Below are 23571 nucleotides of genomic sequence, written 5' to 3' on the forward strand. Positions count from 1 at the left end.
TTCTGCGACCCAAGCCAGAGCCGGCCATGCCTTAATTGACGAGACTTCGCCAGAACCATTACGTCGTGGCTGCCGGTGTAAACTCTGTTTCTTTGGAAGGCGCAATTTCTCCGCCGTGCGCCGACAGTCACCCGATATCTGTTTCGCTTTCCGTTCTGCTCTGTCTCGTGTGTGTCCCCGCGATTCCATGTCGTCGTAGAACCCTTTCTCGGCCCATATCCTTCTCTCCTGGGTGCGGACTGCAGGCGCGTGGTGCAGGTAGAGGCAGGTGTGTACTGAGAGGTGCAGATGCCAACTCTCGTTTCCCCACACTTCTTGGCTGGTCTCCAACGACCTCTGAAGTCCCACCCTCTCGAGACGCCTGCCCTGCGATTGGCTTTGCCGTGCCGCGTCCGTCCAATGGCCATGATGGCATCTCGGGTGATCCACTATAACCCCCGAGATTGACCCATGCGTCCGAGACGCTACATAGTAAGCCTCTAAGCCTCAATCCACAAGACGGCTCAGCCAAGGGCGGCTCCATCTGATGGTTATGATTGGACGACGTGACGAGGCAAAATCGGGACCCCAGCCGAACCTTTTTTGTTCTTCGTCCCCCCCTCCTTGGGCGATGGAAGGGAACGCAAATGCATCTGTAGATTTCGTGGAACCGCCCAGCCATCGGATTACACGATGATCCATCGCACCACGGCGGCTTGGGGCTGGGGCTGGGCCACTGTTGCGCTTACTCTCTTCGACTTCGGTGCCCGCCTCTGGCCGAGTCGAAGGCACGAAAGCTGCTTTCCCCAGCTGATGTCCCTAACGTGGTCTCTCAGCCGCTTTTCCGGTGCCTTGAAGCCAGAAATGAATCGCGGAAGACCACGTTGCCTGCCGACGTTGGCTGGTCAAGGACAAAGCATATTTCAAACTAGGTCCTAGACTTCCTTCCGCACAGGCGCCCCTGTCTCTGCGTTGGGTGAACAATCCTGGCAAGGAATTCGAATAGCCCGAGATGATGTCGTACGGAGTTTCCTCCCCAGCACCTCTTATCTTCCTGTCCTCGAAAGCGGTCGCATGCCGTTTTACCGCCAAGCTTGTGCTTTTAGAGCCCCTTGAGGGACTTTTGTCCCTTACCTTGCCTTAGGTACCCTGGACCGCGTGTTCTTCAGCGAACAGGCGATCCCCGGTTGCTGGCGCCCGTTAGATGATGATGGTTTGGATTGAGCCTTAATTAAAGTACGTATAGAGTAAGAGTGTCTGAATTACATATCTATCTAGTAGGCAGGTCGGTGGTTTGGTCGGTAGCTGGATAGATACCTACCTCACCCAGCCGATGATTCAAACCATGTTTTTTTTCTCTCTTTCTCGCGACATATGAAAGAAGGCCCTGTTTCCCGCGCAGACCAAGTTGCGACGGCGCGCCATCCATGTTTTGATTGAATTGCTCGCTTGGGGGAGGGTTTGACACTGATAACCCCATGTTTCATTCTCATTGCCCGCCCTATACTAAACCGGGAACGCTGTAGCCAGTCGCTTGGATTAAAGCCCCTCCCCCAGAAGATCATCTTAATCAATATGAGCCTCATCCTCTGACGCGACATCTGCAAGGACCGCTCGTAATGCCGTCCATCCCATCCCATCCCATCTTCCCGTCGCGCGAGACGAGCGGAAAATCCGGACTTCCAGGACCAACCGCATAAATACGGATTATGGCAGTCATATTATAGTGGTTATTATACCCTCCGCTGGACTACTCAGTTTCCTCGGCTCCTGACCAAGTTGTCGCCGGTGACCTTGTCTCTTATGCATCTCCTCGCTGTCCAAGAAGCATTTCACACTCGTTTTTTCGCTACTCCTGATCTCGACAGATATCTGCCGACGTCCATATACTCGTGTAAATTACTTGCTTCAACATTTGTAATCCAAGGTAATCGCTTGTCGAGTTCATGTATGATTGCTCCTCAACCCCACTGTGAGGTGTTCTGCTCAGATAGCCGGCTCCACGCCCACGCCGACTGTGTGCGCGCACACTCGCACAGTGATGCTCCGATGAACGGTGGCATCAGCGGAACCGGCGTGCATGCGCATGGTGGGAGGCTGTGGGCAGTCCGCCCCAAATGCCTCAACACACCCCACCATCACTGCTTTGTTGATCACCAATATCGTGGCAGTTTGCCCCCAGGTGCCTTGACTTCTTCATCATCCTCGCCAGAGTCTTGATTGTTTTTAACAGTCAGTACTTGCAGCCTGTATCAAAGCAGGGTCTTGGCCACTCCATCGCCAACTTGCTGTTGTTTCGCGATCCAGACAGAGCCTCTTTCATCCTACCCCGCCATGCCCGCCACGAGTTCTATGTGTGCCGTCATCTTCAACGGACCGCAGAATGTGTCCGTTGAGCGACGTCCCATCCCTACCCGTGCGTCACCCCTGTTCCTACCCTCTATAGCCATTATCTTGACTATTTATTTTCACTAACCAGTACAACAGTTCAAGATGATGGCGATGTCATTGTCAAGGTCCAGGCTACAGCTCTGTGCGGCTCGTAAGACGGTCTTGTTTCGTTCTACGGCAGTTCCCCAAACTCATAGATTCCAAGGGAGCTACATGTCTTTCGTGGCCACCAGCCATCCGAAACGGGCTTCATTATGGGCCACGAATTCACCGGCATAGTCGTTGAGAAGGGCGCGTCTGTCACCTCGTTGAACATCGGCGACAGGGTTGTATCTCCCTTCACCACGTCGTGGTAAGCTTTCCCAGAAGTTCACCTCCCTGGCGATTTTGCCGATTCTCACATCCTCCCGCTCAGCATGCAATGCTTCTACTGCAAAAACGACTACACATCCCGCTGTGTTCGCAGCAAGCTATTTGGCTGCGGTGCTCTAGACGGTGGACAGGCCGAATACGTGCGTATACCTGATGCCGACGGAACGGCTATGAAGGCCCCAAGTACCATCTCCGACAATGCTCTGGTGCTCATGGCAGATATTTGGCCAACCGGCTTCTTCGGCGCCAAGTCTGGATTCAGCTTACTTAAAGAGGAAGAGAGATCCAATGCAACCGCGGTTGTCATTGGATGCGGGCCCGTCGGTCTTTGTGCCGTAATATCCGCACTTGAGCACCGTCCCAAGCACCTCTTTGCCATTGACAGTGTAGACAGTCGTCTGGAAATCGCCAGAAACCTTGGCGCGGAGCCCTTGAACTTCAAGACGGACCGTGCTGGCATGGAGAGGCGAATCAAAGAGGTAACTGAGGGTCGTGGGGCCGACGTTGTGATTGAGGTCGTTGGCTTGAGTCCCGCCCTCAGAACAGCGTTCGACATTGTCAGGCCATGGGGCGTTATTGCCAGCATCGGGGTCCACAACGGCGAGGTTTGTAACAAGAAAAGTTGTGATGTGAGAGATCGGGCTGACGAACAATGTAGATTCCATGGACGGGCACGGAAGCATATGAGTAAGCGTGGCCAACCCGAGCTTCGAAAGCTTTGTCCTTTGCGCTAACAGCGTCGATAGCAAAAATCTGAGATTGCAAATGGGCCGATGTCCTGTTCGGGCCATCTTCCCTGAAGCTCTAGCTCTGTTGGAAAAAAGGCATGACAAACTCGGGTGCGTACTTCCTTGATCGACAGCGCAACGACTCCCGCAGTCGAGGACCCTGGCCGTTTTCTCTCCCCTTTCAGCCAGCTAACATAGTCCAGATTCATGTTTGACCATATAATGCCATTGAACGAGGCCGTTGAAGGATATGCGCTGTTTGACCAGATGAAGGTCCAGAAGATCATCTTCAAACCATGATTTTTTCTTTTCAGGGGGGTCGATCTTGCTGAGACCTCGTCGCGATATCAAGGTTCAAGCTGGGCCAGGTAACTGAAAGAGGCTCTCAGAACTAGCGGCAGGGGATATTGGTTGAATGAAAAACAGCCTGGCAACTGAGGCTCTAATTCTGCCTTGGCTTAACAATGCCATCGTGAATGAGATAGTAGGCGACCGTTGAGTCATCGTGGACCACGGCGAGTAGTAGCCTCTTTTGGCGGTCCACGCCGCGCCAGTCCCGTCGTGAAGACGTACCATGACTTGCTTCCGAGTTAACTGGGTGTGGCAGAGCTTCAATCGAGTCAAAAATGGTAGCAAAAGAGCTCAAGGTCCATCGCTCGCTGAGATGAACCGGCAGAATCCATTCAAACTCGGGGGCCTGGCTTGGACGTTTACCGGTCATCTGTTCGATCTCAAGAGTCTCTATTTGCTCGTCCGGGTGCATGTAAAGACGAGATGGCGGTAGACCGGTGATGATAGGACGTGGTCGGTCTCTGCCGTCGTGGCGAATTTCAACGTCGGTCCAGTCGTGCTGGTCTCGAAGGTTGTCAACCACCAGAGCAGTAAGATTGGCGAGATGCTCTGTGGAAGCCATTGCGAAACAGAATGTGGGTGGCTCTGTGTGAATGTGAGTTACTTGGTGACTGAAGTGAAATGAAAACGGGATGATGTTGGACTTGGCAAATAATCAGAGCCAATTGCTATCGTTGTGCAGAGTTCTCAAGGTTCCCAAAGCGGGTAGCACCGGGCGTAAAGTAAAGTAGGTGGAATTTAAAAACCAATTAGATTCGTGAAGACCCGGGCCATCTGTAAGCGCTTTATGTAGTAATGTGCTCTTAATACCTGGTTATGCGTTTATTATACCCGTTTAGTATTGTAAAAGAGTCCCGTTCATACTGGGCAGGGAGTTTCTTCACGTACCCTACGCTCATTGTGGATCAGAATATGATCAACGATAAACAGAAGATAGTGTGCCAGCACACAGTGATATGTTAATGCGGCACTCCAGCCGGGTGCGGGCGAAGGTAGGGAGAGAGAGAGAGAGAGAAAAAAGGTCTAACTATGCGCTTTCGGGACCTTTGGGTGAATGAGCTTCGATGTCGAGACGATTAAGGGCATTGAAACCCAAGTACCGTCTGTAGTGGTTCTCCAATCATGTACTGGTGAAAGGAAATCAAAATCAACCGTCTGCATATAAATGTGCTGGAACTCCCGAGGCTGCCGTGTAGATTATGCAACCATGATTTCAGATGCCTGCATACGAGCGAATGGGGATTTGATTCTACTGAGTAGAGGGAGGCGCTTTTTTTCGTTTTTTTTTTTCGTTGTTGCCTGGAGTGGACTTCATCCACGCCGCATTGTCTTCTCTCAGATGCCCATTTTGCCTTTGAGCCTGGTATCTCTTCCAAAGTCCAAGGGAAGCGCACAGCACTTTTATCTCTACCTTTTTCATGCACCAACTGCAGACACGCCACTTGCTGTCTAGGCCAGAACGGAATTGTGCCCATAGTGTATGACAGCAACACCCTAAGCGAGAGAAGGTACTTAACTCTTATATTTCAGTTTTGTGATGGACTTGCTTAATTAGCTGGAACCAAAGGTCGAAGTCCGGGGCAACGAAACAATGTGCCGTGTCATATTGTTCTGCTTCAGTGTACCCAATAACGCGCCCAGCTACCCACTGCTGACGGGCATTCGAGAAATGGTGACAGCTACGTGATTTTGCAGACGACAAGAACGCAGCGGGCACTGGCAACCCAAATGAAACCCAGGAATAGGAGCTTGTTTGGAGCAAGTCACCCGCTGCAAAGGAAAGCAGGAAGCACGGCTCATTCAATCCTCTACATCCCTGCCCACCTACGTAATCAGACAAGAATAGGCCAACCAGAGGTCGTCAAACGCAGCAAGAGCGTGCACATCCCACGGATCCCATCACATTTGCGTACTTGTACACTACCTACGTAGGTAGGTACTCAATAGGTACGTGACTATATCTACAGTACCTACGTATCTGACCCAGCTGCGTGAAGGAGAGCTGATGAGTGATGTGGCCCAGACAATTATTGAGGGATGAGGTACACAAGAAAAACTGCTTGGTTCCACACCTCGTTTCTGGCACGCTGACCTCACTGTGCGTCCAGAACACGTACAGAATTTGGACCTGCTGCAGCTGCAACATTGGTGGTGCGCGTACTGACGTAACTGTCCCAGGACCATCTGGCGCTCATTTCCCCACTTACAGATAGTTACCTAGTTTACGATTATGCACACGTCGCCGCTCATTGGTTGTAACGGGTTTGGATACCCGACCTGCACCCCGTTGTCCGTGGACAGCCCAGTGGCTTGAGCTTCCTTTGTGTGCCCCTCTTCAGTAGGACCAAAGCAGTCTTGCCCTGCCATGATGCTCTTTCCGACCCTGGGCCTGGGCCATCATGGAAATCCTGACTGCCTTTGGACCGGATTGGATAGCCCATTTCCCTCCCGCCCCTTTTCTGCTACTTTACACTACCTAGCTGTGTCGCCGGGCTCCAAGAGTCAAAACAGTCGCTTTTGGAAAGAAAATAAAATAAAAATCTTTGTCTGACTACATAGTATCCTGTCTCGTCCCTGTGGCTTTGATGTTCTCTCGTTCTTTCCTGTCCATGTCCACCCCCTCATTAACTTAATCCGATCTTTCCATCAAAATCGCAACCCTGTTGAACATTTCGTCAAAGTCCCCGATCTTGGTACCGGTACTTGGCCACTTTTCGTCTCGCTTTTTTGGTTTGCTAGTTTAAGATACCCTACACACATCCCATCCCCTATCTCTTACCTCCCACACCGTCTGCTTGTACGGAAAGACATCTTCTTCCACTGCTGGCTCCTCTTCATTTGCGCACTGCCATAATCAACAACTGTCTCACGTCTGCCCACGGCCCCCAAGTATACACGTCATCGTCATTCATCACGGTCCTCGATTCAACGCACCACCCCAAACCAAGCATAAACAAATCATCTATATCCCAACAACTGCCTGTTTCTGCGACCTCCCCTTCTACGACTGAACCGGTTGCACCTAAGTCATCATCTCTCACTTCAACATATCATACCGCACAACGACGATTTACTGTCTTAAGTGTCGCTAGAACTCTCTTGTGCCCAGGGACCTTGGCCCCAGAGGCTAGAAGAAACCACTCGCCGTCCACAATGTCACGCCCAGACTCGTCACTGGATAGCAGTGAGAAGGAAAGGAATTTGCCACTCGACCAGTCAACTACCGATACGAAGTTTACCGACACAAACACAAATAACCACGTCGAGCAGAAGAAACAGGATGTGGAAGGCAGGATACCAACGAGCGCAGCTTCGGCGGCAGTTGCTACAGCTGAACGCGACTTATACGATCCCTTCGAGAATGGCTATCACTTTCCACCGGCGCATACGAAGAAACAATCTACCTTGATCGGCCTAAAGGCCTTTTGGAGATATACATGCACGCCCCTCGGCTTCTTTGTTGTTCTGTATGGTCTCAATGTCGTGGCTTGGGGTGGCATGTTATTCTTGTTACTCTGCAACGCTGCACCAGCCATGTGCTACCCAACATGCAACGATATCAATTCTCCCCGTCGCAAGTGGATCGAGTGGGACTCGCAAATCTTGAACGCTCTTTTCTGCGTCACAGGCTTTGGCCTGGCGCCCTGGAGATTTCGCGACCTGTACTTCTTGATGCAGTATCGCATCTTGAAGAAACCTGAGGCTCTTGGCCGGTTAGCCGGCATTCACCGTGGATGGTTCCGGTTACCTGGCTCGGATCGGCTCCCTGTCCATATCGGCCCTCAGAATGTAGCTGAGCTGGCAGCTGAACAACCCGTCTTGCAAATTCCTCATCCGACAAAAGCCATCCCGGATCCGCCTCTCACTGGCATCCGGGCACCTCCGACGGCCATCTGGAAGATGGACTTCGTTATTTGGTTCAACGTGTGGAACACGCTTCTGCAGTGCGTTCTTTCTGGTTTCATGTGGGGAATGAACCGATTCGACCGACCTAGCTGGTCAACTGGTCTATTCGTTGCACTTGCTTGTTTGGCGGCCGCCATAGGAGGCTTGATGATGTTTTTCGAGGGCAAGAAGGTTAAGAGCATAGAAGGAGTACCGCTCAGCAAGGAGGATGAGGAGCGTCTGGCAAAGGACAAGGAAATGGGAGTTCGGCATTACAACAATATCAAGGACAAGAAACCGAAAGAGCCTAAGGAGAGGGAATAGGTTGTGTTGTCATCCTCCACCTAACCGTCACTTTCGTTTACGCACACGCGAATATAATACAGACATGGAATATGCCACGTTGCTTCAGCAAGTACAAACGACAAGTATCATTAGATTTCGGGGGCCAGGACTGTTGGTGAAGATGGAAAGCTCACTTGATGTTCGGTGCACACGGGTGTCAAGTCACATCTGAGAGCCTCCACGATGCACTTGGGCCGACAAGTCTTGTAGGCGATGCGAACAAATATATGCACGATATCGATATTGATTGATTTCATCGTAGGAAGCAAGACCATCCATTAATGGCTAGGATGGGATGAGCCGGCACATATGCGTCTAAGGAGTCAAACTCATCATACGTGTACTTTATGTAATCAATACTGCTTATGGCTGCAGACAGAGAGGGGCATGACCTGCTGTGCAAGGCGCTGGTAGATGCCTACTTAGGTAGGCCCAAACGATAAGACACTCACTTGCTGTGGGGAAACTGAAGCACATACCCCCTGATATGCCCCGGGGCTCCATACTTCCCGGGCTGCGGCTGTTACAGCTGCAACTCCAATTACTGCGCGCTGTTCCCCGTCTCTGGGCAGCTATCCTCCTCCATCCAACCCCCAACCTCATAATCCATTCCTGTCCCTTCTTCACTTCGCATTCCTCTACTATACACTATCGCACCGGGCTGTGCCTTGTATGAGCTCAATCTTGACCTCCGCTGAGAGTTCTTGAAAGGAACGTCGGGTTCCTTCTTCCCTTTCAACGTTCTCTTAGCCTCGTACATCCGCCTGTTGACAGTCTCGCCGCTGATTGAACTTGACCAAAGGCATGCAACATGGCGTCGCGGGCCCTCATTCCCTTTCTCGTGGCCATGATGCTACTGACGGGTGTTTGCAACACCCTGCTTACCAAGTATCAGGTACGAAGTATCTGAATCTCTCTACACTGTCTATTCCGTGTGCTTCTCATCCAAACAACTGATGCAGTCGTCATCCACACGCTAACAATGCCATCCACATCCAGGACATGCAATGCGTCCGCAACTGCGATGCGAAGGACCCCGCCAAACGAGCTTACTTCAATCAACCTGTTTTACAGACGGCTCAGATGTTTGTTGGTGAAATGGGCTGCTGGTTGGTCGTTGGCCTGATGACCCTGTACCGCCGCTACCTCTCACGGGCGTCTCCTACCTCGGATGGCTACCAGGCCGTCAATACGAATGATAATGATGAAGCCAGCGCCGCTCTCGTTAGCAATCCCAACGGCATTCCAAAGCCGCGAGAGCAGGAGCAAGGGTCCATACTGCGCGGCCCCCGCATCCTCTTGCTGGCCCTCCCAGCCATTTGCGATATCCTCGGCACGACATTGATGAACATTGGCCTTCTGCTGGTTGTTGCTTCCATCTACCAAATGACTCGTGGAGCCTTGGTCCTGTTTGTCGGTGTCTTCAGTGTTGTATTCCTCAAGCGACGACTTTTCTTGTTCCAATGGCTTTCGCTTGTCGGCGTCGTAGTGGGTGTTGCGCTTGTTGGCTTGGCTGGCGCCATTTATCACGAGAACAAGGACAAGACCGAGATTGCCGCCGATGAGGGGTCTCCAAAGTCCAACGCCTTCTTAACCGTCGTTGGAGTTCTACTCATTGCCGGGGCGCAGATATTTACTGCTACTCAGTTCGTCCTCGAGGAATGGATCTTGGAAAGGTCGGCCATTGAGCCTATCAGAGTTGTTGGATGGGAGGGCCTCTTCGGTTTTGTTGTTACCGTGTTTGGCATGGTCGTCCTGCACTTTACCGTTGGACGCACTGCTGCCGGAAAGAACGGCTACTTTGACATGGTCGAAGGCTGGAGACAGCTCACTGAGAATAGAGCTATCGGCCTATCCAGTATCCTAATTATGATCAGCATCGGGTAGGTCTCCTTCAAGCTGTTGTCTTCGTGTTCTTCGAGCTATACTGATACTGCTGTCACTTTAGCGGGTTCAACTTCTTTGGTCTCTCCGTTACCAGGAGTGTCAGCGCCACCTCGCGGTCCACAATCGACACATGCCGGACCCTTTTTATATGGATCGTTTCCCTTGGTTTACACTGGGAAACCTTCAAATGGCTGCAGGTTGTCGGCTTCGCTCTGCTCGTCTACTTTACCTTCCTCTTCAATGGAATCGTGCAACCGCCCTTCAAGTTCCTTATTCCCAATGAAGAGGTGGAAGAATTGTTACCGGAAGAGCCGATTGAGCACCAGTAGATTTTCATGAAAGCTAGTGGTCCGAAGAGGAGCCATGTATCACATTACAAAGTTAGGAATGGGTTGTTTTCCGGTTCTCAATGCACTAGATCATAGAGAAGAATGGTTGTGCCTAGTGTAATGCAGTTCGGTTTGGGACCTGCTCTTGAATATCCTTAAACGAATCTTGTATTGGTTCTTGTACGAAGTTGAAGAAATCCATACCCTTAACCAAACATCATTTCTAATCCTGCTTGATGCCATGTGTTCTTTGGCTCCGTTTTGACCTAAAATACAGCTCTTGGCTCTGCATCGGCAGGTGGCCGGAGAGCAGTAAGATATCGGCTGACAAGAAGAGCAGAGAAGGCCGAAACAAAAGCCATTTTATCAAAACACCATCAAGCGCCGGCTTGTATGCAAGGCGTCGCACTGCTCTTCCAGAGGAAAAAGGAAAGGAAAGGAAAGGAAAGAAAAAGAAAAGGCCGTAATAAAGCACGCATACTTCAAGACGAGAAGCATATGCATAGCGTCACCTCCTGCACCCTACCCTTTGGTTGTTGAGACCTCCCTAAGTAACATTGCAAAGCAGTTCAGCTTCGAGAATGAACTTGCCTTCCTTGTACTTCTCTGTAGCCTCATATGCCTTATCATACTTCCACCCAACAGTCTCCTTGCACTGCTTGCAGGTGATATCCCGGACTATGTGACGTCCTGTCGTCATGTTACGCTCGCTGGGCTCGCCTGTCTCGATATTCACGACAGTATTGAACAAGTACGCTTTGCCGTGCTGTCCTCGGAAGTTCTAACGGGGGGCAAGTCCGTTAGCCAAGAGAATAATAAGAACAACGACTAGTAGTAAAGCACCACGCTCCCAACTTCAAATTCAAGACGCAGGAAATTACGCATAAAAGATATACACCGCTGTAAAAGAAGAATGTGATAGGCAGAGGGATAAAGGGAGAGAAAGACCTACGCGGCTTATGATATCCTCATGATTTGACAGATGCGCCTTGCATGTCTTGCAGCCGTAGACCTTGCTACTATTCAAGTATGTGTTGTATGCCAAGCCCATGGTATTGCAGACCTCCCCCTTAAGGAGGCAGGGAGATGTCGACGGGAGAGTAAAGTTGGACGGTTCGGGTGGTCGAGAGATATTGATGGTGCGGATGAGAGCCGTTTTCAAGCCCTCTGTTGAACTCGCTAGGCGCCGGCACTGAATGAGCCCGCTTCTCCGTATGTCTTACGGCACCAAATGTCTGCGAGACTCGACTCGCAGAAGGCTGAAAGGCGATAGTATTACAAAGGAGTTTGTCGAAAGGATGAAGCCTTCCGGTCGGCTCTGCTGTGCTTCGGACGTCGTGCGAGAGAGAAGGTGGGAGGTGCGGGGATTCGGTTGCAGGTTGGAGGAGGGTAGAGTAGTGTCGCCGGTGTGCAAAGGAATAGTGGCAAGGTACCTAGGTAGGTAGGTAGGTAGGTTATGTAGTGCAAGGCAAAGTAATGAAATGGCGAGGCGCCCCTGCCCTGCCGGCATTCGCCAGTTCTGTCTGCGTGAGATGTTCCTGCACTGTGACCTCGAGGGAAGGATTTGATCCAACGGAATAGAAACTCGGGATTCAGAACAAAGCCTCCACTGGGAATGGCTGCCAAAAGTTTGAGTGTGAGCGAGTTGCTTCTCGGACCGCAAGGTAAACACAGAAGGCCATAGTCCAAGAGGCATCAAAGTACGGATGGGGTGCCGTGGCCTGGAATGTCTGGCTGACAAGGATAAGGCACAGGCCACAACGGAACGGACAGGGGTTTTGGGCCAGTGATTGTGCCTGGTGACCTTCAGTGCTGCGAGAGTGACGCATCAAAGCTGCTTACCCCGCTATTTCTTCCAACTACATAAATTGTGTGTAACTGACTACACTGTATATAAAATCCCTATATTTACATTCGATAGAATTCAAGTCGGCAACACCTCCCTCCAATATCGAGAAGCCTTGAGCATTCTTGACACACATTGGCTTAGATCACCCTTTCTGCGTGGCTCGATATCATTTGGTGCTCCTTCGGCATGCAAATGTCGCTGTGGCAGCCTTGCACAAGATTTGCAGCCGGGATACAATCTTCCCCTTCATAATCATCATCATCCATCCATTACCACGAGAAGGCCTCCTCGTGGAAGTCGATCGCTGAGTCGTACTGGCGGTCGCGGACGGCGCGGCGGACCTCGTCACTAAGAGCACCAGGACCACACACACTGATGCCCATGGTACCGACCTGCGACTCCTGCTCGGCCTTGATAAGCGTTTCGATGTTGGGTCGACCCGGAAACATCTGAACAGTTGACGAAGGGCTGTGAATCTCCTTGGTGGAGCGCGGTCGACTGACAAAGAGCATGATGCGGAGAACATCTCTACGCTTCTCCATGGCCAGAATCTCCGTCATCCAGGGGCGGATCCATTCGAGATGCTCAGGGCTCTGAATGGTCCACACAAGAATCACCCTCCGAGCGGCAACCGTTCCATTGGCGTATCCAGCAACGAGATCACGCACATGGGGGACCTGGTGCGTGATTCCGACGCCGCCGGCAAATAGCATGACAGTGCCGTAAGAGCGCATGCTGTGCATGCCGCCATAAGGGCCCTCCACCATGCAAGTGGTTGTCATCTTACCCTCAGGGCAAGCAGCCGCCTTGCGGTACAGCGTATCGGTCATGCCAGTTCGGGCGCGCATCACGAAGGAAATGGTCGTCTTTCGCATAGCGAGGATATCCTGACGGTTGAGAGAAGCCTTCTCGGCCAGGGGGTCCTCGGCCTCCTCGCTCCACGCAACGGAAAATGGGTGAGACTGCAAAAGGCTGATGGAAGGCAGGTACACATAGGCGTGCTGGCCAGGCCCGAAGGTCCAGGGACGAGCCATGGTCACTGTGACACGGCAGGCATTGCCGGGAAGGGCCTCGACGAGGGCTTTGCTGCCTCCATGTCCTACATTGCCGTAGAAAACACGAGCGGCGCGCCAGGCGCGATCGCAGGCCCAGAAAATGATGACAGGCCAAAGGTACTTGAGCTGAGGCAAAGCCTCCATCTGTAAGTGGTACCAAACACCGACAACGGCCGTGATGGCCAGCAGGATGTGGAGAAGCTTGAATGTCTCGTAAAATGCGTGCCTGATAGGACTCGAGGCCTGGATGCCAATGGCGGTAAAGGCGCAAGTGGCCTAGTGTCATGTCAGCTCCCATCAGAATCATGCCAAGCAACGCCAGAAACTTACGACAAAGCCAAAGAGCAAAAAGGGAACTGTGGTAGCGGACGTAATAGCAGCTTCCCAGCTTGATGCCTTAGCAGTGCTGGACATCCATGCCAGGGTATGAGCGATGGACTCGAGGATGACGATACGACCGAACCAACGGTGCAGCAAGTTGAACGTGTCAAACGAGATGCCCAGCATCTGGATCAAAGGGTTGTTGCGTCCAGCCATGAGGAAAAGTGGGATCTGGGATCTCGTTAGTTTCCGGCCATTGGCATATGTGACTTGATCTCTGTAGTCACAGCGTTGTGCGATCTACTGCTTTGAACATATCAGTCGAGGAACGACGCACCATATTAACGACGGCCAATGTACCGGTTCGGTTTCGGAGCAGCTTCGCCGCGGCGGCAAAGGAGCCAGCAAACGGGATATCGATGACGCAAAATGCGACATTGGTTGCCAGGTAGCCGGTCAGGAACAGCAGCTGAAAACGACTGGGGAGGGTGCCGACGTTGATGGCGGAGCTGAACTGGATTTCGCGGTTGTGGCGCTTGCTGAAGACCGGGGCATAAAGAACATTCCTTTTGATCCAAGAAACCTTGGAGTCGGACTGCGCAAAGTATCGCTGGTTGTCGTTGTTCAAAGAGGCGACGGTGCGAACATATTTGACAATGACCGTCCAGACCCTCCAGATAATGACAGCAGCGGAGATACTGGCGCAAATATAGAACAGGTAGTTGGAGAGAGCCTGGTTTTCAAGAGCAGCCTCAAGGGCCGCCTTTTGCTGCTCGGGTGAAGTTGTTGCGCCTCCACCAGCCATGGTGAACGTATTGAAGAGTTTCAGACTACGATCGCAGAGAGAGAAAAGTTGCGTCGGCTGAGCGCTCCAAAAGGGGACACTGGTTTCAATAGAATCGACACGTTGCCCAGCAATTCGAATCCAAACACCGAGAGCGGAATGAGAGTATAGCAAGTTGTGAGTAGTCGTTATGTGTAGTCGAGGGAGTCGTCGGTCATCCAATAGTAGGAGGGGTTGTCTGTTAAGCAAAACGTCGTCTCTATGAGGCTCTTTGAAAATATTTCGAGGCCGGCACGATGGGCACCTTCCAAAACAAAAGGTAAGCCCTGATGAAAAGAAAGGTCGAAGATTGCAGTCAATGCAAGAAATGAAGATGGTCAGCGGAAAGTGGGAAACGGACGTCGTCGTGAGTTGAGACGTCACTCGAGGAGAAAGCTTCAGGAAGGGAAGGACAAGAACTGAATAAGTGACCGTTGAGAGGAGAGAGAGGGGAAGGGAGAGAGAATAACGGAAAGAGGAATGTGAGACTAGTAAATGAGCGAGAGAAGCCGGTGATGTAAGACCTGGTAGTGTTTCTCTTAGAACGGGTACAGCAAATTGCGGCATGCGAACCAGGCCGAGTTGGTGTGTTCCAGGATCCTCCTTTCCACTAGGTACCTATGCAGGGTGACTACAAATAAACAGTGACAGAGTTTTAGGGAGGGAGGGGCGTGTGGGTGGAGATGTATGAACCGGCACGACCCAGTTTAACAAGGACTAAAGCATCATCGTCCATTTCCCACTACCTATCTAAGAGGATACCTGGCTCCGCTGTTGTGGACGGCCCTAAATAGACGGAGACTGTGTGCCCCCACCGCCCCCCTGTTGGTCGAAGAGCATCACGATTCACAGGGTAGGAACCCGAATAGATGAGGGGTTGGACGTTGTGCTTGGCTGAAGACGATGAGCAAAAACACTCAACCAGTCTTTCCAAATGTTCAACCGAGGAATCATCGCGCAAGTGCAAATCCGGATAAGGCAAGCTGCGGCGTCCCGGGCTGTACAGGGCAGAGGCTACCCGATGTGAGGCATGGCTGCGTACTTCGTAGGTGGACATGGCACACGGCGCATATTGACAAGCAAACAGGTTGACGCTGGTAAACACGTCCGAAATCCACACGCGGCGTCCGCCCCACGGCAGTTGAGAGCGGGGATACCGAGCACCGCACAGAGCGATGAGCTGCCAAACAGAACAGAACAGACGTCTCAAAGCCCTGATCATCAACCAAGATCATGATACCATTAACCAGCATGGCTCCTGACCTCTTCCTCTGCGCTGTTCTTTGCCGGCCCAAATGCTTAGACTTCCACTACGAAGACAGCAGACTGGAAGGGGATCGGACTGAAATGGCCTGACCTGAGTGGTTTGATCAGGACTGACCAAGACGGGACGGCATCAGGGGTTTGAGAGACGACAGTTTTCGAAGCAGGGGGTTGGCTTGGGGCTTGAAGACAGATGGCAGGGATCAGGGCATCTCCAATGTCTTTACGCAAAATCAAGGAGCGACGCAGGGGCACAGCACACGCTCAGAAGCTGACCGAGGGGCATAGTTGCGATACGTACTTCTCAGCCTGCCAATACTCCGACAAGGGACAGAAAGGTTACATCGAGCAAGGCTCAACAATATACCTCGATCAGGCATTTGCTTATTTATACAGGTATTTTCCTCATTTCTTTTCGAGTCCTGTTCGCCGCTCTCGCAAACCCATTTTGGTCTCGGTCTGCGTTGGCTGGCCTGCGCTGGCGTTTCCTTTCATCTCCTTATCTATTTTCTATTTTCTTTTCACAATTTTTTTTGTCTTTTGGGTTAGGGGGGCGGTGATCGCCTTTCCTCTTGCCTTTGCCACGAAGCGCAGGGAACATCGAGGTGCTTTACAGGGTCTGTCCATTGGCAACTAGCCCTGGCCAAGGCTGGCGCTTGCAAAGCTGATTGGACAGTAGATCTAGCCGTACCTCGCAGCCGGCGCGCTATCCAGGGGCAAACGCCAGGCTTGTGTCGGAGGCCTTTTGCATTCAGCCAACCACCATCGCACAGCAACGACGCTTATCCTGAGATGTGTTGCTTTGCCCTTGACCGAGGTCGCACATATGGCCGAGAGTGGCTGTACTAGGCACGGTTATGCTACGGCACTGCACTACACTACCTAGACCATACTACACCACACTACTCCGTACACTCGTCAGCAAGGAAGCTGGGAGAGGCCATAAGGAAGGTACACAGCAACCGCCATCAACCGCGACATCGTGTCCGTTGCTTACTAGATCCACGTTAAAACACACGGACGATAAGGGACACGATCGTAATGTCTGCCGACACTGTCTACCGTGTGTTTTGTCGTCGTTAATGCGACGATTTCCGGTCTGAACAGCCGCAGCACTCATTGCCAGCCAGGTACGGATGATTTGGTAGGAATGTCGGGATCTTCCAGCCTGGGTTTTGCTAGGTGGCGGGGAGGTGGGGGGGAGGACCACTTCTTCGAAACTCTGAAACAAGGCTACGTCCATGCCTGCGGCTATACTTGTACTAATGACGACCACACCCACCTTACAATAGTAGAAGGGATGGCCGGTCTGCCGCCGGCAACTACTGCCGCTGTCAAACCACCACTGCTTGCCACGCTGCGCTGCGTGGGACAAAACAACCGCCTTTAAGTGGAATGTGCACACTTGCTTTTGGGCTCTCTACAGGAGGGGCCTTGGGTGCTCATCGTTCAATAAGGTCGGCTGGTGCTCGTGGTCAAAGCTAGCCCTGTGTCGGTCTTGTCCTTGTCACAACGAGAAAGCACCAGCCGAAGGCCGCATGGCTCCAACCCAACAACGGGAACAGGGATACGAAGCAGGATCGTACCGATCTAACATCATACTATGTACAGCAGATAGTCAGGTGCTACCCAGCCCTCTCCAGCCAATCACGACACACTACTTTGTATGTGTATGGTACATACTACGTAGTAAGTAGATAAGGCGCAAAGCAGACACAACTCCATCCCCATCATCCATCGCTCGCTCGATACCCGCGGATCTGGTCCTGTGTCTCGGCCTTCACCGTCCATGCTCTTTTCGTCCGCTCTTCTGATACCGACCCAGGCGCCAGATCTGCACAGCGTCGTCATATTCTCGGCTAAACCAAACAAAACGACACGCCAAGCCCCTCCGGCCCACATCACGCCCTCCTCAAGTAATCAGACCCGACTTATCTCGGCTGCACTTGACAATCTGCGACTTGCCCTGTCGGGGATCGGGTTCACGGGAGGTGGGGGTTGATGCATGACGAAAATCAGCAAACCCCCAGGTTCTGTCGAAGCGCCGTGCCGCCTTCCGGAGTGGCGGGTGCCTTGTTGGGGCCGATGCGAGATGCGAGCAAACAGTATCGAGCAAGCTGTGATCCATCAATCACTGAACAGAACGACGCAGGGTATATTCACGTCGAGTGACACAGATTCTGCGGCCCCGCTGCAATGCCTAACTAATGACTAAGCTAGGTAGGTCCCGTGCTTGCGTGCCTCGCTGAAGTTTACAATATAACTGGCTGTATATAATCCGCTAAAGGTTCTTCGGGCGAGTCCGTGCTAGAAGCTGGTGTCACGGTGGGACTATCACACATATGATATCGTTGCTACTTGATTGCCGATGCTGTCTGCAAATGCAAATCTACCTACAGTCAATTTAGTCCTTAATAATGAGGCGGCTCAGGGGATACAGAGCAGGGCCTGTGCCTCGATTGAGCCGAATAATGACAAAATCCCTCTTGGTCATCCGTGCAGACGGGCTCCCCTAATCATGGCTCGGAGTAGTAGATTGCGGTTGAAACCTATGCAGCATTGCCCGCTCCACTGTCTCATTTCTCTCTAATGGCCATTGGATTACAGTCAGTTGCTTTTTTCGTCTCACTAACTCCAACCTCAAATCTGGCAACTCACTCGGAATCTGTCCGGAGACAGCTGGTGTTTGTCCTCCTCTATCGATCCGTAGGTCGATTCGGAATATCCCAAAACAAGTTACGCAGACCCGAGACGCCAGGTATTCACTCCACTCTTTCGGATGACAGCGTTTCAACTCAACAGACGGGTGCGTGGTCGAGGGGGCACGGGGCAAGTCAAGTTGGGATAACTCTCACGTCCACATGGCCCCACTCGCGCTAGCATTGACTCGAACGACATCAACGTATCGAGCTCAAACGTTCTTCCGCTAATGGAAACATCTCCCGAGGACCCTAGGTAGAGGTGCTCTAGCAGGCCAGCGACGACAACGACGACGTAACCTGCAGATCGCGCGCTTCTCACGGTCCTTGCGTTGACCGCATTCTGAGACGATAATATGCGGCGTTGGGGGTGAGGTATCCATGACTTCCTCTCCCCAAATACTCCTTTTCCGTTCCATTTCCATCCATTATATACATCCACATCCAAGGGGCTCGGCCGGCCATCCGTCCATTTGAAAGTCCTATCGTGGCAATCCACTCATCCACCTCAGAGCCCTGAATATACGCGCGCCGTCGAGGATCTGTTGGGGGTGCGTTGCGTGTGACCCACAGTGTGGGTGATGCACTGCAAACATGGCGCAACGTCGACCCTCGGGCTTTGTTTGCCTCGTACCAATCCATAGCTTAGCCAAAGCCACCCTAACTCTCAGTTTCCTGCTGCTACGTACAGCTCTTGCGACCCTGTTCCTGGTAACATGTCATACCACGGGGCGCTTAGTTGACATGAGCAGTTCACATGTTGCCGTCTGCCGGTACTTGACCATGGAAACTCGGTGAGCTGACTTTCAATGTACTGCCGCGTCCCTGAACCATCTCCTCCCAGAGTTGGGATGTGATCTCGATAAGAAGGGATTCTGCCATCTTTGGTACCTGCCTACTCATCAACTATGCCTGCTGGTTCCCCTCTTCCGCTACTCTCGCTAACTCTTGAAAGTATTGACCCTATTTGGCTTACGTCAACCCGGCTGAAAAGATATTTCATGTCCTCACCTCGTCTGTAGTGTCTTTGAGCCTTGGATGGCTCCGCATGGTGTGACGACCCCAACTAGACCTATAAACGCTTCTTGGTACGGTTGGCTTTGTTGGGTGAGAGGAGAAAGAAAGGCTCTAAGAAAAGCCTCTACTGTGAACGTGTATGGAGAGCAGAGCCAGACAACTGAGTTAATCCTGGACGGCGCTCTCCTTTCTTGGTGGTAGGTTTCCTTCGTTATGGTATATGTAGTCAAGAAGGTTGACGGCATAGATAGACCTTCTGCCTGGACGCCTTCCTATTTCTTGGCTTTACCCTACTAGAGAGCTGTTGGTTATAATGTCTATCTATATTCGTACCGTTGCTATGCATCCGTTCCTTGTTCAGAACCATCGAATGCACGGGCATTCCCCTCTTGCTCCCCGATCTTTCTGCGCTGCTCGAAGAGGTTTGGTTTATTTCGGTAGCTTGATATTGTGGCCCTGATGGCACAGAACCCATCAGCAAGTGTATTGAATAAGCATTGTATGAACTAAGCTCCAGGTCAGTCATGGCTTGAAGTTGGGTTCGCAGTCTACCGTCGGAGCTAACACCGAACACATCTAGTCGCGTCAGAGTTCTGTCTTGTGTATACCGAGCAACTGCGCCGATGACCTGATTTCAGTCGTAGGCGTTTCTTGTCGTCGGCTATCTACAAATGCAACCCACCCACTCACTGACATGCCAGCATAATTAGCCGGGCTGACGCAATCGTCGTAATAGTAAACGTAGCAAGTTGCTGTCTCGTCTAAACATCACTAAAACCTCTTTACAACAGTACAACCTTCCTCTCGGTCGTTTTGGGGGGCTGCGCTGCCTGTTTACTCGCCCAGTTGATCAGCCCGGCGGGTTTGGGAATGAGGTTCCAGAGGTTTTCCCGGCCCGCTACCGTGGTGGTCGAAAACATGTTACATCCACCTCTGCAATTCCTCCACAAACACCTTTCCGCCTTACAAATCCACCATTGTCATCTTGCTCACATGCGGCCGCAGGCTCACAGCACGTGGATAAAAAGAAGTGGCAGATAAGAGAGATTATCACCAGATGATTGGGCACAAGAAAAAAGGAAGAAACTCGTGTAGTAACACAGCGTGAGTTCCACATGTCCTATCCCATGTTCCCCGGCCGCAACCGACTCCACCGGGCGACAAGGAGCTGAAACGCGGATTATGCCCTGTCTAACTCGTCGGATGTTCGTCGGACGGAAATGAACCATTCATCTACATGTTACGCTCCTCATCAGAATCCTAGTTCGTCTTCGTCCCCGTGGCCAGTAGGGTTAACTCTACCACACAGCTCGGCCAAAACCATGCGAGGTCCCGTCTCGCCGCTTCGGGTAGCCCGCCGGCACTCGCTCCGTAGTCTAGCCATGGTATGATTCCTCAACTGGGACTTGCCCAGAGTCCGTGGCCGGTTTTCTTGACACATGCTCAGCTCGTCGATGCCTTCCGTTCTTGCCCGCGCTTCTCCGGACTGGCTGCCATGATCATGTTCCTCTCCTCTCGGCCTTTTCCCTGCTTGTTGCCGGTCCACCTGGATGCCGTCCGGCTCGCTCGCCGCCCTAGCCATTACCATCAAAGGCCTGATTTCTTCGGCAGCTCCCGATATCATATCCAGTTCGGAGTGGTCCCGTTGATCTTCGAGTGAGCCACATCTGTGCCTGCTGCTCCGGCGAGGCACTACAAACTCTGCTGGTGCAATGCCGTTTCGCCGTCTTGCTACCGGACTCACCGCAATCCACTCGCTGATGCCTTCTTCCCATCGGAAGCCCGCAAAGGTCTCTTCTGAGCCGCTGTTTGCGTGGACAGAACGATCCTTGCTAGTCAAGGCTCCCGTCAAGGTTTCTGCAAATACGAGGTCTCGCAGATCGTCGGTCTTCTGGGCCAAGAAAAAAGCACCGTCAGCTCGCAACCTTGCAAAACATGGAACTCCCAGCCGGTCCACCAGTCTGCAGAGTTCGGCAAAGTATTGGCTAGACGGCCGAGACGTAGCTCTGCCGCAACAGTGAGCAACTGAGCAGGCAAGAGCAACGGCGACATCGAGGATCTGGCTACTTCTTCTACCCCCACCCAAGTTTTGTCGCTGGCCAAGACCACCTTCGAGGGCGTTGATGATGGCTTTGAGTTGTATCGCGCTGTCATGAGCTGGACCGGGGAACGATGTGAAGAATATTGCCAGCAATAGGGGAGATGCGGCCTCCCTACTTGCGTGTTGGCTTCTCACCAGCCCCAGCGCTTGGTAGAGTATCTGCAGCACTATTCTCTGTGTTCTGCTCCACCGCCCTGTGACTCTGCTGCTCGCGACGTCCCCGAAATCTTGCGAAATCATGGCCATGGCTGATAGGGCACCAAGGACACTCATCAAGGTCAACTTGGTAGCATTGTATCTTGTGCTGGGCTCTGATGTGCAACTCCTTCGCCTCGGAAAAGTAGCTGTGCACAAGACTGCAAGCCCTGCGGATGCGAATCGAGTCGCAGATGAATATGCTTTCTGCCCGACTATTGCAGATGCTGTCGTGGTCCACCAGAACCCAAAGGTTTTCGTTGAAACTGTGTCGGGGGTGAGATGTCCGCTCAATAAGAGAGAGGCGAAGGTATCAAGCAAGTACGACTCCACAATGGGATTGTCCGCAAGGCCCGGCAAAGAGGCCAATAGCCGACCTTCCGTCTTGCTGCCGAGCGGCTTTGTATCTGCGGACGGACCGTGAGAGGAAAAATAGAGCAGAGCCATGGTGAGCTCAGCTGTTTCTCTAGGGCAGTGTGTAGCCCTGCAGTGCTCGATGATGATGCGTATGAATTTGGCGTCCAGGAGGCCTTCCATAATAATTTCCTTCAATAAGTAAACGGCGTGTGCCCTGAGGACAATTCGAAGGTGGACCCAACCGTTACCAGCACCGCCCAGTGTCTCCAATTCGTCATAGACCCGAAGTGAATAGCTCATCTGCTTGATGGAAGACACCGGTCCGTGGTTTGCTGCTCTGGACCTTTCCCAAGCCTCAACTTCTGCCGCGCACTGAGGTACCTTCAGCAAGCACATTGACAAGAGCGACTTCTCGCCAACCGGCCTGTTCTCGAGCATAGTTGAGCGCAGCAGCACATCCAGGTCGTGGAGGATGCCTTCGTATAGTTGGTAATGAGTTGGCCGGAAAGAACGTCTTGCACATTCCAGTGCATTCAACGACGATTCTAGAGGACCGCGTTTGCCAACTTTCGGAAGCATGCAGAGGCCTCCTTTCTTTTCGCATGATGACGGGTCGAACGAGACTGTCGTCGTCATCATGTCACATATGACCTTGCGTAAGATTGGGGTTGACACATGGGGTATACCCGAAGCCGAGGGACTAGACCCTGAATGACGGCTGCTCTTGATGCGAAGGGAACCTCTTGACGCTGGGCGATACTCATCAGAAGACACACCAGTAGGCGATCTCCTGGAATATGTTCGGCGAGGGCGTTTTCGCTGCCCTTCAAAAATGCTATTGTCGTCCCAAACCCTTGCTTTCTTCGCCGGCTGGTGATGAGGCGCTCCGCCACTATTACCATTCTCACGCACGTCCTGTGCCGGAGCAGCCTTCTCTGCTAACGCAAGTTTTCGCAGGGCAGTGATCCGAGACTGGAGAGGGCGTAGAAGTCGACGGCATCGCGAAGAAGTCCAAGACAAACCACTAGACTGCTCCATATGGCGGAACTCGTCTGTTTCTCGCTGGGCTGAAAACCCCTGGCCGACAGGATGATTGTCTCTCACCATCTCAGGTGAGAATGTACCTGAGCCTAGCTCAACAGAGCCGCAGCAGCGGTGAATAAGGTCAAAAGCCCGTATGCGTCAAAGCCAGTACACGGGGCGTAGGCCCCGAACGAGCCAGGGCTGTTGACCGAGGCTGAAGTAAGGAGGAGGGTGCGTGTTTGCGTACCGCGTCGGGTTGTGGTGCGTTGTTTTCAGCAAGTATTGATAGATATAAGAGCCAAAGGGAATTAGCAGCAACATAAAGTTGCAGTGTACTGTTTGTAAGTGAGAGTGTACTTGGTAAAGTGTGATTAATGTACGGATCGCTGAACAACGTATTTAGCTCATCACATTGAATGTTTACTTGTTTCCTAATCGGGTATGGCGTATCGCTACTACACGTCAGGTTGATCCTTGGTCCCAAATTGGACCAATGCTATCAATCAAGAAAGAGTCACGTGCTCTTCGCAAAGCTCCAGAGAACCATAATCGGGCTTCTGGATGTATTAGGTAAGGTTAGTTGAAGCCTCATTCTGGAACT

At 52.1% G+C, this 23571-nt stretch overlaps 7 protein-coding genes across 7 annotated transcripts; 3 read left to right on the forward strand and 4 right to left on the reverse strand.

Annotated features, from left to right (window-relative positions):
* Positions 1-2313: 2313 nt before the first annotated feature.
* GLRG_08396 (alcohol dehydrogenase GroES-like domain-containing protein) lies at positions 2314-3770 on the forward strand (the record flags this gene model as incomplete). Its single annotated transcript, XM_008099081.1, has 7 exons — positions 2314-2395; positions 2467-2521; positions 2576-2722; positions 2786-3347; positions 3401-3429; positions 3489-3581; positions 3674-3770. 7 exons carry the CDS (start codon positions 2314-2316, stop codon positions 3768-3770), a joined length of 1065 nt encoding a protein of 354 aa, XP_008097272.1.
* A 142-nt stretch (positions 3771-3912) lies between these two features.
* Positions 3913-4383, reverse strand: GLRG_08397 (uncharacterized protein; the record flags this gene model as incomplete). Its single annotated transcript, XM_008099082.1, has 1 exon — positions 3913-4383. The coding sequence occupies one exon, from the start codon at positions 4381-4383 to the stop codon at positions 3913-3915; it is 471 nt and encodes a 156-aa protein (XP_008097273.1).
* Positions 4384-6974: 2591 nt separating this feature from the next.
* Positions 6975-8030, forward strand: GLRG_08398 (uncharacterized protein; the record flags this gene model as incomplete). Its single annotated transcript, XM_008099083.1, has 1 exon — positions 6975-8030. One exon carries the CDS (start codon positions 6975-6977, stop codon positions 8028-8030), a length of 1056 nt encoding a protein of 351 aa, XP_008097274.1.
* Positions 8031-8862: 832 nt separating this feature from the next.
* On the forward strand, positions 8863-10267 carry GLRG_08399 (uncharacterized protein; the record flags this gene model as incomplete). The annotated part of the gene is made up of 3 exons (XM_008099084.1): positions 8863-8946; positions 9051-9934; positions 10000-10267. 3 exons carry the CDS (start codon positions 8863-8865, stop codon positions 10265-10267), a joined length of 1236 nt encoding a protein of 411 aa, XP_008097275.1.
* A 547-nt stretch (positions 10268-10814) lies between these two features.
* GLRG_08400 (uncharacterized protein) lies at positions 10815-11318 on the reverse strand (the record flags this gene model as incomplete). Its single annotated transcript, XM_008099085.1, has 2 exons — positions 10815-11048; positions 11220-11318. 2 exons carry the CDS (start codon positions 11316-11318, stop codon positions 10815-10817), a joined length of 333 nt encoding a protein of 110 aa, XP_008097276.1.
* Positions 11319-12385: 1067 nt separating this feature from the next.
* Positions 12386-14297, reverse strand: GLRG_08401 (ferric reductase like transmembrane component; the record flags this gene model as incomplete). Its single annotated transcript, XM_008099086.1, has 3 exons — positions 12386-13447; positions 13502-13723; positions 13830-14297. The coding sequence occupies 3 exons, from the start codon at positions 14295-14297 to the stop codon at positions 12386-12388; spliced, it is 1752 nt and encodes a 583-aa protein (XP_008097277.1).
* A 6249-nt stretch (positions 14298-20546) lies between these two features.
* GLRG_08402 (uncharacterized protein) lies at positions 20547-21668 on the reverse strand (the record flags this gene model as incomplete). The annotated part of the gene is made up of 1 exon (XM_008099087.1): positions 20547-21668. The coding sequence occupies one exon, from the start codon at positions 21666-21668 to the stop codon at positions 20547-20549; it is 1122 nt and encodes a 373-aa protein (XP_008097278.1).
* Positions 21669-23571: the final 1903 nt, after the last annotated feature.

The sequence above is a fragment of the Colletotrichum graminicola genome (genome assembly GCF_000149035.1).
Source record: "Colletotrichum graminicola M1.001 genomic scaffold supercont1.39, whole genome shotgun sequence".
NCBI classification, from domain to species: Eukaryota; Fungi; Ascomycota; class Sordariomycetes; order Glomerellales; family Glomerellaceae; genus Colletotrichum; species Colletotrichum graminicola.